Genomic DNA, 15,810 nt, shown 5'->3' with positions numbered 1-15,810 from the left:
TTATTATTATTATTATTACTATTATATTGTTATTAGTTGTTTGCCTAATAAGTGCCTAGTACTATGCATCATCTTACTTAATAAGGGAGTTAATTATATGTGAAGTTCTTGGAAGGGTCCCCGGCATATGTGAGTGCTCAATACCTATTAGCTGTTGTTACTGTTTAATCCTTACAACAACCTTGTTGTTGTGAAAGAGGAATCGTTTATTCCCACTTTAGAGATGAGGAAACTGAAGTTCAGGAGAGTGAGTGACTTCCCAGAATTGTACCACTAATAATTGGTAAGCCAGAGTTTGAACCCATGACTGCCTGACTCCAAACTCACCATTACCCCTAAGGTTTGGTGAGTGGTTGGACCAGACACTTGGTAGGATGCTTCCCTGTCTAAGGCTCTGTTCCTAAACTGTGCCTCTTATCCATCTATGATCCCCTTTGTAGAGGATCTTAATGTTTTTGAAACCTCTAAATGGGAGGTGGTATCCTTCTGGAGACCTCTCAGTTATGAGCTAAATTTCCCACCTATGTACGCTTCGGACCTGTCCAGCCGACATGGAGCAAGGTGACTCCACCATCTTCCACTGTTCTCAGACTGTACGAAGAGCAGGGGTGGGAGGAGAGGCTCCAGGCTCTGCTGGTCCACCTCAGGCTTGGCACTGACTCCTGAAAGGTTTAGTCAGACTGTCTCCAGGCCAGATGCTCTCCCCTGATAAAGGAGAGCCAGCTTCATCTCTACTTCGGTGGGGGATCCTGGCCAAGTCATCTTACCTCTTTCTTGTGTTGACCCTCAGCAGCATTCTTTACTTTTTTAAGACTATTTCCTCCTCAGTTATATAAGGGCATCTTCAAGGAGAGGCAAATGCAGGAGTTTGGGGTTGGACAGATTGGGTTTGGGCCCCCTTGCTGCCTCTGCTGAGTATCATTAGGCACGTCATTTAACCCATCTGAACCTCAGTCACATAATTTGCAAAACTGGTATCCTAACACCTATTTTTCAGGCAGTCATGAAGATTAAGATGATGCATACCAAGGTGTCTGGCACAGAGTAGGTAGGTGTTTAATAAATGGTAGCTTTATTATTACTCGAACTGTGTCACCAGACCACATTTGATGCCTGAAACCCAATTTTACAGTTTAGAAAACATGCCTTGAGAAAAAAGAAAAGCAACTTAGATTCATTCAGCTAATCTTTTTTGGATCCATCATTCATAACTTATCCATTAAAAAAATGGAAATGAAAACAAACAATGTACTTTAAAAAAAACAGCCAAGCTACTTGGTTGAAAGAAACATTTCAGTGTAAACATGAATAAGAAATACATGGGAGATGTTTGCAAAGATGGCTTATATTTTTTTTAAAGAAAAACTTAAAAGAAGACCTCCCTGTTGTTGGGAGTTAGAATAGAGGCAGGCATGGATGACAGGTCAGACTGGGAACAGCGTGTTGGAAACTGGACCCAGTTCCTGGGAGGAGGCAGCTGCAGGGATGCAGGTCTGAGCAGCTGGCACCAGAGTGGCAAGGGTTGTCCAGCCTGATATAGAAGGAGGACAGACAGCAGGCGGAGGCCTGGTTAGCCTCCCATTGTTGGGATCCTGCTTAAAGGGATGCGGTGTCCTCCTGACAGGCAGCCAGTGGACCATGCACACTCCTCCCAGATCCCCAGAAAGGGAACAGGCATCATCTTTCCACGCAGCCCCAACCTCTAAACTAGGGTTTGGAGACTAGCTACTGGTTCTTGTGTATAGGAAAAGGGCGTGGGAGAAAGGATTGCTAAGGAGGCAGGATTTGGGGAGGAAGATGAGAATTTAAGCCATACAGACCTGGACTGACGTTCATGTTTTATCACTTTCTAGGGGTGCGACCCTGAGCATATCGCTTTCTAAAGTCTCTACTATGTTTCTTGTAAGTTGTTTACCACAGTCCTGGGACTTGGCATCTGCCAATGCATTTTATTCCCGTTAATAATAATAAGAACAATTATTAACCTAGCCACTTCTCCCCACCTCATCTGCCTGTAGCCTGGTTCTTGTTACCATATGTGGCTTATTGTAATAGCCTCCTCACTGGTCTCTCCACTTCCTGCCAACGACTCTTTACTTGACAGGCAGATCAGATCACATCACTGACCCACTCAGTTCCCTCCAGTCATTCTCCACTTCGTCATGTGCAAGCCAAAGTCCTCACAATGCCCAGGTCCTACCTGATCTCGCCTGCCTTTGACCTTGGGTACTACCGCTTTTCCCCTTGCTTACTCTACTCCAGCTACACTGGCTTCCTGACAGTTCCTTGAACATGCCAGGCACACTTCTGTCTCAGAGCCTCTGCCCTTGCTGTTCCTCCACCTGGAACACTATTTGCATGTTTTGCTTACTTACCTCCTTTAGGTCTTTGGTGAAAAGTCATCTCAGTATGTCCTTCCGTGACCTCCCTGTTTCAAATTGCAGCCCCACCCTGTCAGTCTCAATCCTCTTTCCTGTTTTATTGTTCTCCATAGCACTTTTCATAAACTGACATACTAAAACTTCTTCTTCTTCTTTCTGTTTATGTCTCTCTATCTCCACTAGAATGTCAATTTTATGAGGGCAGGGATTTTAGTTTGGCTTGTTTATTTCTGTATCCTCTTCTCCTAGGACACTGCCCAGCACACAGTAGACACTGCAAAACATTGATTGAAGGAATGAATGATTATTATAAAGCAAGAGGCTGAACTCCAGCTTTAGAAGAACATGGAGTGGAGACTGGTAACCAAGACAGTAACTCAGATCCAAGGAAGAATGCCAGGGATCCAGTTACCCAAACTGGAACACAGGCCAGACTAGGATCTGGGAACCAGAGGGATGCCCAGACCTCAGAAATGGGGCATGAGATCACAGCTTGGCCTGGAGCCAGACTGTTGGAGAGTGAGATTGGAGCTCCTTGGGTCAGGGGTGGTCCCAGGCCAGGTGTCTAGGGGCCAGGTCACCCCATAGGTGGAGACAGAGAGGCTGAAAGGTAGTTGCCAGGCAGGGCCTTCAACCACTTAGTAAATGTCAAGCAAAGTTATTCCAGCTTTCAACTTATTCCCAGATGTAGGTGTCAGCGGATACTCCACATTGGCATGGCTTACAAGGAAAACACAAATGACTAAGGGAAAAAAAAAAGGAAAAAAGTGAAAATGCTCATTTAGAAACCTGAGCTGAGGAGTTGAGGAATGGTAGATGCTGGAAGCCTATGACTAGGGGATATCTGTGATGTCAAGATATCAGCTGAGGCAGCATCTGGGGATTACATTGTCCTCTGGACCACTTTTTTTTTTTTTTTTGGTGGAGATGCACAAGTGAGCTCTGCCCTTGCAAACCCTCCAGCTTGGAAAGTTTAAGTGGAGCCTGGGAGGTGGTGTCTGCAGAAGCCTAGAAAGAGGAGTTGGACAGGGAGAATTTGGCTTGGTTTCCCCAGAACTATCCAAGTTACTCTCCAGGAGTTGGGCTCGGCCTCTCCTCTCCATCTTCATGCTTCCTGATAATAACCTAGCATATGATTCTGGGCTGCCCCTGCCTCACTCCAGAAGAGCGAGTCTGTGGACAACATGTGGTCCCACTCCTTCACTACATGCCCAAGGGAACCAAGGTCCAGAACAATTCAGAGTCAGGGCAGTTAGTTTCCTTCCCACAGGGGAACCTGTTCCCCATCCTGACTTCCACTGCACTGTGTACAGAGCTCTTGCTGGCTCTGGGTTTCAGTCCTCTCTCAGTAGTTCTGTGTTCTTCAGTAAGCTATGGAACCTCTCTGTGTATTGGTCTGTAAAGTGAGGATGATGAACACAGTATTGGTTCCTAGGGCTATTGTGTGGGTTCCATAATAAGGCAGGTAGCAAGTGTTCAGTGAAGGTTAAATTCCCAACCTTGTTAACAAGGTCATCCATATTGCCCACAATGGTTGGTTCAGGCTCAAGGAGGTTTTCTGATTTGATGTCCTATTGTGTCTCCCTTATTAATCACCTCTGGGGATTTTGTATTTTCATGACCACGGTTCCTATTCTTCAAGCTTGGAGAGGTACACGGGGCCTGAGGCTTTAGGTCAGATTACAGGACTGCTTTGCTTAATTAAGGCTCGCCAGTGCAGCCGGTGCGACCTGTCATAGAGAGGGCCAAGTCGAGGGGAGCATGGATCCGCTCTGGCCTGAGGACTGTACTCCGACCTGGGGAGGCGGGGATGGGTGGGTGGGAGAATTCTAGGGCGGAGCCCCCTTCGGGAATGGGGACGTGGGGAGGTCAAACGCCTGGAGGGGGCGGTAGCACACGCAAGGTGAAGACCATAGTCTCATGGGGTTGGCAAAGGGCGGCTCAGTCTGGTGGGGAAGGAGGGGGCTTTCAGCCAAGCCCAAAGGGCTGGACACCTCAGCACCAAGGGGCGTTCGAACGCCGTTGGCATCTTTGACCGCCCCTTCGGGCTCAGTCAGGGCCCCCTAGACACCCGCGCAGAGCAGGGGAGTGTGGGCTGCAGGTGCCTCTAGGACGCCTCCGTGGCGCGCTCCAAACCAGACGTTCCCAGCCAAACCTCCAAGAAGCAGTCCAAAATCACCGTGCGGGTGCTACAGGAAGCGCTCGGAGAAGCGGCGGCGGCCACTGCGTGTGCCAGCACGCCGTCTTCTTTCCTTCCGCCGCTGTACCCGGGCCCTCAGGTCCCGGGCGGTCGCGGGCAGCCCGCGCGGCGGAGGGCCGGGGGCGCGTGTGTGCGTGTGCTGGGAAGGCGGTCCTCCCCGCGGCCGCCGCAGCGCCAGTGCCTCCCCTCCCCCGGTGCGCACGGCCCGTCCCTGTCCCCGGAGGCGGCCCAAGCCGCCGCGGAGCAGCCTCGCTTTCGCCTCCCGCGTTTCTTACCGCCCGCCCTCCCCCGGCCGGGCTCCAGGGGCTGCCGCCGAGCGGCTCCCGGCGGGAGAGCGGCTCAGAGCGTGCACGGGGGCGAGCGGAGGCGGCCCGGTTCGGGGCGGCCGCGCTGGAGAGAGGCGCGCGCGGAGACGCCGGCCCCCCTCTCCGCGTTCGCTCGCTCGCTCCCCGCCTCCCGCACTCCGCTCGTTCCCACCCCTTCCCGGCGTGATTGATCCGTCACGGGCGCCGCCGCTGCTGCCGCCGCCGCGGCCGTTCTGAGCCGAGCCGGAGCCCGAGCCCGAGCCGGAGCCGGGGCCGGCGCCATTGCGCGGGCGCCGCGGGGAGAGCTTGGCGCGGGGCGGCGGGCCGGGCCAGGCCATGCGGGCCGAGTGAGCCGGCGCCCGCAGCCCGCGGCGCGGCATGGCTTCCCCGCCGAGCTCCGGGCAGCCCGGGCCGCCGCCGCCGCCGCCGCCGCCGCCCGCGCGCCTGCTGCTGCTCCTGCTGCTGCCGCTGCTGCTGCCGCTGGCGCCCGGGGCCTGGGGCTGGGCGCGGGGTGTCCCCCGGCCGCCGCCCAGCAGCCCGCCGCTCTCCATCATGGGCCTCATGCCGCTCACCAAGGAGGTGGCCAAGGGCAGCATCGGGCGCGGCGTGCTCCCCGCCGTGGAACTGGCTATCGAGCAGATCCGCAACGAGTCGCTCCTGCGCCCCTACTTCCTCGACCTGCGGCTCTACGACACCGAGGTGAGTGTCGGCCGCCCGTGCCGTCGGGGCTGTGGGGGCGATGGGGGAGGGCGTGTTGGACAGAAGCAAGCTTCGGCCCATGAGCAGAGCCCTGATTGAGCCTAACGAGGGCACCGCGCGGGCTAGGGCTCAGTGCTTACCCTCTGGGTCCCGCCGGGCTTGGCTGGCACAGCCGGTACCAAGATTTGCTGAACATCTTCCTCCTCTGGGATTGTATGTGTGTGTATGCTTGTGGGGTGTGGGATAGAAGACTAGGGTCTCCTTTGCCCAGAGAAGGAGTGGAGAAGGTGGTAACTGAACCTCCCCAAAAGCCTGCAGTGGTCGCCCCTGCCCAGGTCCCGCTTGTGGGGCTGTGGAGTGCTAGGTGGGAAGAACAGGCGCATTGACTCTAAACTGGGCCATCCGGGGCTAGAGAGGCCACGGGCCTGCTCTCGGCCCCAGGAAAGCCGAGCTGTGCTTCGAGGTCCGGAGGACTCGGGGACCCGAGGGGCTGGAGGGCGCAGCAGGGCTGGACGAGCTCTGAGCCAGTACCACTCAGGCCGGCGTGGGGCGGCCGGCTCTGCAGCGCTGCTGCCTGCATGTACCCGGCGCTGCCTATGGCCCGAGCGGTTTTCTGAGGAGACCCCCTCGGGCTGGTTGCTCAGGGAGTGCCCTGATCAGGTCTCGCCCCGGGCGCGCGAGGGTGTGCAGCCGCGCCGCTGCTGGTGGCCGGGCGCCTGCAGGCGCAGTTTCCCCGGGCGCAGACTTGAAGCACGGACTTGGAGCGCAGCACCCGGCTTGCCCTCCCTGCCTCCTTCTCTGAGGGGAGCCGAAGAGCCGAGAGCTTTCCATCCCAAGCCCCCTCCTCACACCCTCAGCTTGCATTCCGGCTGCAGCAACAGTGCACACCTTCACCGCCCGCCCGAGGGCTGGGGTGCGCCGAGGGGGCTCAGAGGAGCGATCGCGGGCCGCGCGAGGTCGGGTTTGCGAGTTTTTCCGGACTGAGGGAGCCCCTACGCTCCGGCCGCAGCATCTGAGACGCGGCCTGAAGGGGGCAGTGATTTCCTGTGCAGTACGCTCGGTTGGCGCCTCTTACACCGCGCCAAAGCCCGGCCGAGGCGCTGGGCTTGATTGACCCGGCTTCCTGGGGCTCCTTGGGCTCTTCTGCTCGAGCCCTGGTGCAAACCCCTTTCTGAGAGGAGGGTCGCGCTGCCGCGTTGATCGTGCAGCCTAGGTTACACTTCCTTCTCTGTGTGACCCCCCCCCTCCTTTTTTTTTGGTCCCCGGAGAAAGAACAGAAATCTGGATTGCATCTTATTCCCCGCCTCTCCCCTTCACTGATGAACCAGGCTGCTCTGCGCTGTAAATAAAAGGTGAAGAAACGGGTGGCAGTTGGTGGCGGTGCACGCAGGCTGCTGCAAGCAGAGAAGCTTCCTCTGCCCTGGGAGGATGTAAGCTGGGGAGCTGTGCAGAGCCAACCCGTGTGGAATCATTTCTGAATGACATTCCTGTCTTCTCCAGAACATTTCAAGTTCTCTGGGGTAGTAGCCCGGCACACATAAACGGAGAGGGCAATGCAATTATACCGAACCATGTCTTCTGGATACTCTTTCTCTGTTGCTCCATCTATATCTATCTATCTATATCTATATCTATATCTATTTTTTTTTTAATGGAAAGGACATGGAGAGCCGGTTCTTTGCAGACAAAACCATTTATGGACAGGGCAGCCCTGCTTGCATCATCACCAAATATTGTCAGCTGCATAATGTTTTCACCATCAATTTATTCCCTTCAGAAAGCTTCCCTGAAAGAGATTTCGTATTAGCTTGTTAGTGGCAGCAAAGGGAAGGGTGCTCAATTTCAGGGTGTGGGTTGATGCTTTTATATTTTATTTTTCAAGTGTGTCTTGATGACTTTCTGAGTGAGAGGGGGTCTAAAGTCAAGAGGATGAGGCAGTCAGAAGGCACTTCAGTTCAGGGCAAGGAGGGCAGAGGGTATAATCTCAGCCTCACGCAAGCAGGGAAGCATATCTCGCCATTTGAAGGGGCACAGAGCATGGGCTTTGGGGTGGCTTTGACCTGGCTTCTGGTCAGAAACCTAGTATCTTCCCTGTGGGTGACCTTGAGCAAGGTATTGATCTCTCTAAGCCTAGATTTCCACTTCTGAAAAACTGGGACTATGATATGTACTCCCCAGGATGGTATTGTGATGCTTAAGGGAGATAACAGGCTGGAATGGAAAATGCCTTGAGCTGGCAGGTGCAGCGGCCAGTGCTCTGTCTGGCATGCTGTAAGCACTAAATAAATGTTTCCTGCCTTCCTGCCTTCATTTTCCTCTGGTGTGGATTCACAAGTAAGACATTGTGACTTCAGATGTGATAAAATGGTCACAACTAAATATTAAGACTGCTTATTTGTTTTGCTCACTTCTGAAATCTCATGAAGGCTCAGTGAAGTTACCACCAGAAAAAAAAAGAATCTTGGCTTACAATCAAATAAATATGTTATCTCTTGCCATGAAGTGTCACGGTTGGGAGAACAACCAGGTGATATAATACTTAATTTTTTCAAGTGGTCCATCTTTAGAGTACAGGTACCTTTCTCTCTAAGCCGAAGTAAAGCATCAGTCTGGGTAATTGCAGCAAAATCCACAGTGATCTAAAGAGTGTTTGGGGCTTGTGTTAGAGTGTCTGGACCCTGTTTTATTCAGATAGGATGTCTTTATGGATTGTGTTTACCCCCTAGTCACTTGCTGGGTGTGTCACTTGTTGTCTGTAGACTTGAATGCAGGACGGATGTGGTGAACACATTTTGGCTGGCTTTGCTAACATTTGCTGTCAGTCAATAACCAGAGACAGTGGGCAGCCAGGGTGGACCTCTGTCCACACAGTCTTCAAAGAGATGGAGATTTAGCAAGACGTGGGTTGATCTGATCATTGGGACTAGCCTGTCTCAATAAAGGAGCCTCCTGCACACACTTATTCAGTTGCCCCTCTCCTGTAATTAGAATAGCAATAAAGCTTTCAAAGCCCCACTCAGTGCCATGTGTTTGTAAAAATGAAACATCCCAGCAGAGCATCTGCTAGGCAGGACCTCTCTTCTCTGGTGTACCTCAAATCACATCAGCAAATACTTCTTTATGTATTCCAAGGAAGATTTGAGTATATAAAAACACAAGCAAGACAACTGAAAAAACAGATAAAAGGAAGCATCAGAAACCACATAGAAGCATGGAAGTTACTGAACCCAGAACCTGGGCTAAGATGGTTACTGCACTTTTGTAAATTAAATTTTAGCTCTGAGCCTCCTGGCAGTCAAGGTTAAAAGGTAAACATGGTAGATTACATTACTTATGTGTTTGTTTAAAAGACTCTGAGGGACAGTGTCTTTTTTTTTCATAAAAGTTTTGCAGGTTCAGAAATGTTCTTCATGTGATTGTTTCTCATTCTTTGGTAGCCACATTAATAAAAGTAAATAATAACCAAGGGATGAGTTAAAAAATAATGTCGGCTTTTCTGATTTGATTAAAGTAATATTCATTTTGGAAAAATAGAAAATTGTAGAGAAACATTGAAAAAAATTGTCTATAATCCACCTACACAAAGGTAATTGCATCTAATAATTAGTATTATTCCCTTCCAGTTGCTGGTGTTTACTATTTTGTGTACTTGAAATCTCTATGCACCCTTTTATATTTTGTTTCATTCAGTTAATGTTATAGCATGGTTATTCCCCCATGTCCTTAAATCTTCTTTGCAAAGATGAATTTTAGTGGCTATTTACTATTCTATCCTATGGGTGCCCCATAAGTATTAAATCATTCCCCTACTGTTGGATTTATATGTTTCCCCCTTGTTACTATTTTAAATTATTCTGTAATAAACTTGGGAAAAGTTCAGGGAGCCAAAGGAGCACATTCCAGGTGTGCACCTCTCAGGAGGTCTACACTGTTGCAGGGATCCAGCTTGGAAAACCCAGAGAAAACCTAGTGATTGGTGAGCACATCCTTTTCTTGAGTGGTTTTGCCAAATATCTGTTCTCTCATTCATTGTGCTTTAGAGAGGACCTAAACAACTGTTGGATGGAGGCCGAGCTTTTCAGGAGGTCTGAGTACAGCTTAGTAGCCGTTGGGCACCTACTGCAGTTGCTGGTACTGCAGAAAGGAGTAAACCCAACACTGGGCTCAGGAGAGGAGCTGGTGCACAGGGGAGAACAGAGCAAGCACATGCTTGCCATTTTCAATGCAAGGTAGAAAGTAATCTGTCTTGATGGTTGCACATTTCTGTGACTATACTAAAAACCATAGGACTGTAGACTTTAAAAGAATGAATGTTATGGTACGTGAATTGTATCTCAATATAGCCGTTCTTAGAAATAAAGAGATAGAAAATGAGCTCTTTTAGAATCAGGCTCACATCTTTGTGGTTATACCCCATTGTCTTGCATGGTACCTCACCCTTAGTAGTTGTATTGCTTAGGAACCTCGTTGCAGGTGACAGAAACCTAATTTTAACTGGTTCATGTGGCTGAAAAATCCTGGAGTGGGCTGTATTCAGGTATGGCTGAATCCAGTCCCTCTCTGTCTCTTGGCTCTGAATTCCTCTGTGTTTGGCTTCACCCTCAGTCAGGCTCTCCCCATTTGGCTGTACAGATGGCCCCTAGCAGCTGCAGGTTTACACACTCCCAGTTTAGAAACTCCAGTAAGAAGAGTGTTTCTTTCCAGACGTTTTCAGCAAAAATTCCAAGCTCAGCTCTCATTGGCTTGAGTTGGGTCATGTGTCTATCCCGGAACCAATAACATGATACTGACGGGCCTGGGATATCCGCCAGCCTTTCATAGAGGAAGAGGGAGGTGAGGCCAGCCCCACCCAACCACATAAATACAGAGTGGGGAAGAGGTGATTCCTCGAAGTACATCAGAGGCTGTTAAAGGGGGGGGTGGATGCCAGGTGGGTCTGATCACAGATATCCACTTGGGGAATGCTAAATTCAAGAAAGAAGCAATAGATGCCAGGGGCATTAAGAGAAAGGGAAGCTCACATCTAGGTCTCCTGGAGAAGAAGTCAAGATGAGTCTGGAAGGGTGAATATAATGTTGACACAGAGAGGTGTGGGCTCAGGGAGATGGAGGTTGGATCCTAGGAAGGATCCCCAGGATCAAAGGATAAAGGCCACAAAGTGTGAAGTGTGTCTGGGGAGCACTGACTTGTTATGTTTTCACCTGAGTGCAGGGTTTGTAGAGGGAAAGGCAGCCTGGTGGTAGGTATGAAAGGCCTTGAATGCCGTGTCAAGAAGTTTGGACTTTATTCTGGAGTGGTGAGGAGCTGTGGGAGGTTTTCAGACATGGATGTGACAAGATTAAGGCCAGTAGGAATGTAGAGGCTGAATGGTAGACAGGAGAGGGTGGAGATAGAAAAGCCAGGAAGCTATCGTAGCAGTTGAAGGGGGAGATACTGGGGCCTGAGCAGAGATGGAGAGGCAGTGTGAGGGGATGGAGGCACTCTGAGGCTTGACTGGGCGGGAGGGGCAGCAGAGGGGGAGCAATGAGAGCGGGGGTATCTGGCAGGCAAGATAGTAACTGAAGTCAGTTGCACTGCAGGGGAACGAGGAGAGGGTCCCTGCGGGGATGAGGCTGGGCACAAAACCAGACCCTTCAGCACCCCCAGCTCCAAGCACCTGTTAGCTGAGCTTCTTAGCATGTCAGGGGGCCTGGGTTTGTATCCCCATTGGGGACCACGTACCTGCCTGGTGACCTTAGGCAAGCCACTTTGCCTCTGTTTCTTCATCTGTAAAATGGGGCTGATATACTAACTGCCTGATAAGGTGTGGGGAACAAATGAGACCATCCGGGTGAAGTAATTCAGTGCTTGGTACACTGTGAATACTCAGTAAATATTCACTGCTGTTTTGTCACTCTTCTCGTTATTCCTGTACCGTGTGGGGATGATTATGTTGACCTCACAGATCTGTAATAGGGATAAACATGATGGATGTGGAACCTCAAAACATGATGTAAATGTAAAGCCGTGTTATCTGTAATCTTGCTTTCTAATGCTGCGTTGCTGAGAGTGGTGTCGGAGAGAGAGGATGCGAGCACGAGATCTTTATTCATGTGTATTTCCCAGCACATCTTACATTTTGCTGTGTGTCAGAGCCATCTCTGTCTGTTTCTCCCCCACTGGACTGTAGCTCTGTGAGGGCAGGGCTGGTCCGATTCCCCAGTAGTTTTACATGCAGTGGGCATCAGTGAATGTTTGCTGAACTGAACTATAAGTGAATAAATGAGAATCTGCCTTCTGAATTAACTTCCCATAGATTGGTTTCTCTGGATCACTTCGCCAGGGTCTTTGCTCCACCTCCGCATCACCATAGGACTTAGGGGACCCCATATATCAGGATCAAGCTGAGCTGCCTTCCACATGGTCCCACCAGCAACAACCCCTGAACTTCCCTGCTATGAGGGAAATACCCGTGGCCATGCCATGCCTGCCCCCGACCAATTCCTCAGACCTAGCCAGGCACCCAGTAGAAGGTGGGTGGAATAACACACTAGGGCCTGTTTAGAACTAGGTATTGGGCCAAGAGTGTTAGCTCGCTACCTTTATCTTTAAAGAGCTCTTGTTCATGTGTTTGGCCTCCCCTCTTGTGGGATCATCAACTTCTTCATGAAGAGACGTGAGATTTCAACAGGGAAATGAACAAGCTGGAAGTGTAAGATAGGGGTGAAAATAGAGGTGCTAAATAAATATATAGAGAGGATATAGAGCTTTTGTTAGGGTGGACTAGGCTATGCTGCATTAGCAAACAAATCCTGAAATCTCTGTTGCTTGACACAAATTTATATATTGTTCATCCAAATCCAGTGAGGGTCAGGGCCTCCTGGGAGGCTCTCCTCCAAGTGAGAACACAGGGCTCCAGGCTGCTCTTGTGTTGTCACTCTTCCATCTTTTGGCTTCAAGAAGATGGGGAGTAGGAAGGAATCCACAGGGAAGGCACACTAGATTTTGACCATCTTTACTTGGAAGTGACATGTATTATTTCTATTCATATTTCATTGACCAGAAATAGTCATTGACCAACTTAACTTGAAAGGAGGCTGGGATGTGTAAAGGAACATATGGATGTCTTGGACACTTGTCCTTTGGGGTCCTTCAAGAAGTACATGCCAAGATGGATTTACAAGTGCCAGAGTTCTTGGGGGTAATACCAGTGAAAGATAAAAGAGGAGGTAGGGAAACCCTCAGACCACAATGCTGTTCTGACACCTGTGAGAGGAGAGGGGAAGGAAGGAGAGTTGGGAGGAAGAGTCTCAGAAAGTCTTGGCCAGCCCATTGGGGGTGCTCCAGAGCAAAGATTGCCCATTAAAGGAGTCACATATTAGAGACCAAAAGAGCCAGGCTCTAGAATCCCTGTGCAACCTAGTCACTGGCTGCAGGCTCCCTGGGAAGAATGTGTCCTTGGCTTAATTAAACACTATGACAGATGTTGAAGCTACAGCTGAAGGCTTACCTGTTGGCACTTGTCCTGTAGGTTCTCTTTTTAAAGGAGACGTGAGTGGCCCACCTAGATGGCTGCCACAGCTCCACCTATTTCTGCCTCAGTGTCCTAATTCTGCACGCGCTGATGGAGAAAATTTTCTGCCAGGCCCTTTTCTAGGCTCTGGGATACAGAGATGGATGTGACATGGACCCTGCCCTTGAGGATCTCACGGCCTAACCGCTGGTCACCTAACCGTGGTAGGTAGGGGTCAGGGGAGGATGCTGGGGAAGGCATACCCCTTCTGGAGGCACCTGTTTGGTCATTCCCCATGTTGTTTGGGAATGAAATGTAAGCGGCTTCTTATTGCTGACTTTTTTGGTTATTTATTTTGGTTCTAGGAAGGTGAGAAAATTAAATGGCATAAGTTGCCCAGTGAGCATCTGCATTCATCTCCTCCTTTATTTTATTCTTATCCTCTCTGCTTATATAATGATGTGCAGTGAGGCTGGTGAGATGTCTTCCTCTCTGTACCTTTCTAGGAAACAGCAGGTGTGCCAGGCTGAAACCATGGAAGTGTGAGCTTCAGATGGGGTCAGCGGTCTGGGTTCTGGTGCTAGGTTAGTTGCTAAGACCTCGGCAGTCTAGGTGCTGGTGCTAGGTTAGTTGCTAAGTCTTTGCTCCTCTATGAATTGCAGCACTGAATGAGGATCTCTGCTCTGTTGTAAGCACTGCAACGGCAGGCATGGGGTGTGTCTGGGTCCCTTGTGCACACCTCTGCCCCTCCAGGCAGTATCTCAGGGCCAGGCACAGAGCAGGAGCTCAATAAATATTTATTGAACAAACAAATAGATCTAAAAGCCTGAAGCTCAGCTCTCTGATTCTAAGAGCTTAATGGGTGTAGTTGTAACAAATTGAGGAAGTGCTTTGTATGCCAAGCCATGTGGGGTGAGCTTTCTGCTTGCTCTTTATTCGTACTTTGGTGCTTTGGGGGGCCCAGTAGTTGTGGAGTGCAGAGGGAAAAGGGTACTTGTTGGATGTTCCAACAGAAGATTTTGTGCAAAGCTAATGTCAGTCTCTTCTCCCCTGACAAACATACACAGCATCCTCCAAGATCCTCCAACATCAAAACCTGGGCAAGAAATACTTTCCAGCATCTGACAAGCATTATGGTTTTAGGAGATTAGTTTATTGGAGCAATATTCTAACTGGCAGTTAGTGGGCGTAGGAATCGGGTTCTGATACCCCACTCCCACCTCCAGGGACTGTGAGAGCCACAGAGACTGGACTGGGCTCTCGTCCTAGTAGACACTGTAGGAATGAAGCCGAGTCATCAGCATTGGTGAGCCAGGTGATCTAGTGGCAGGTCTGAGTATAGTGAATAAAGAGGTGTCCTGGGATCCCCTGAACAACAAGACATATTCCAGGTGCCCTGCTCCTGGGCTGGAAGCTACTGCTCTTTATCCTTCCGTGGTCAGGACTGATTCAGGAACTGGGTAACCTCAGTCTGGAGTGACTATTTCTCTGACCTGGTTTTGGTCTGGAGCCCAAATCAGATAACCAAGTTTATTAGAATCACATGCAAAGTAAGAGTAAATTGTTTATGAGCTGATGTTTGAAGGTCTGGGAATTTTGCTTGAGTAAAGGGCATGAACATTGTGACACCTTTTGGGGCTGATTGGGATGTTCTTTTTTTGCCAACTTTCTTTTTCAGTCTTTTTTGAACAGTCTACATTGCTGGAAGGATGAAGTGTAATTGTCATGTAGAAAATTAGTGGTAGGTCCAAACTACTGAGTAAATGGATTCATCTGTCTTCATCAGTGCCCATGTCCCACAGCTGCTGGCTGAAGCAGAACCGCCCCCCCCACCTGCCATTTGACAAGGACATCCTCAGTCACCATTCAGATAAAATCTAGCCAAAGAAGGACTGTGGAGTGCTGCATTATTGCTGCTCTCGTGGCGTCGGGTCAGGAGGTGGCAGAGAGAAAATGACATTTTCACACGCTGCTCATGATCCACTTGACTTTGTTCAGAGGGAACTGATTTTGAAAGCAACAGCCATCCTTATAATAATCACTATGTTGTCCAAATCGCTTTGGTTCTGGAACTACCCATTCACTGAAGCTTTTCTGAGAATGCCCAGAATTGTTTCAGGGATTTAACTGGCAGACAGGGACCTGGAAGCCCACTCCAGGGCGTATGATCAGAGCCCATGCAAATGCTCCCATCCAGCCCGGCTCAGAGCGCCTTGCCTTTGATAGACGAAGAATTGGCTAGCCTGTCCCTCCACAGAGTGTCCTCTCAGGGCCGGACTGACCCTTCTGACCTCCTTGCTGGACTCTGAATTCTAGAAATGTTGGGAAGCCTTTGGAGAGCTTCTAATCTTGTCATTTAAAAAAGGAAAAGGTAAAGGAAACATTATTTGCAAGTGTGTAGGTGAAAGAAAAGAGACTACAACAACAGTAACTCACCTTTATCCTGCGCTTAGCACGGGTCAGTCCTATGTCAAGTACTTATTTAATTCTCACGCCAATTTGATGCGGTAGGTGCTATTATTGTCTGCATTTTACATATGAGGCTTAGAGAGGTTAAGTGACTTATTTAACATCACAACCGACCAAGTGGTGTGCTAGGATTTCAATCGGATGGTCTGACTTTGATCTCTGCTGCTTAAATACTAAAGTGAAACAGCATCTTCATATGGGAGTTATCTTCCTCCTATGAAAGCAAGTGGCACGTTTTGTCAGTAGCTGCCGCTTCTCTTTTTT

General features: G+C 49.8%; 1 protein-coding gene across 2 annotated transcripts in view; it reads left to right on the top strand.

Moving 5' to 3' along the window:
- The first annotated feature begins 5,264 nt into the window (after positions 1-5,264).
- Positions 5,265-15,810, top strand: part of GABBR2 (gamma-aminobutyric acid type B receptor subunit 2) — a 347,953-nt gene continuing 337,407 nt past the window's right edge. The window contains exon 1 of one of the 2 annotated variants that reach the window (XM_059925145.1): positions 5,265-5,585. In XM_059925145.1, the coding sequence (XP_059781128.1) occupies positions 5,265-5,585 (321 nt within the window). Of the gene's footprint in view, positions 5,586-13,225; positions 13,302-15,810 lie in introns of those variants that run through there. The other variant, XM_059925146.1, reaches the window with a different exon arrangement.

Source organism: Balaenoptera ricei, chromosome 6 (assembly GCF_028023285.1).
Source record: "Balaenoptera ricei isolate mBalRic1 chromosome 6, mBalRic1.hap2, whole genome shotgun sequence".
Taxonomy (NCBI): Eukaryota; Metazoa; Chordata; class Mammalia; order Artiodactyla; family Balaenopteridae; genus Balaenoptera; species Balaenoptera ricei.
This window is presented reverse-complemented; position numbering and strand designations above follow the sequence as displayed.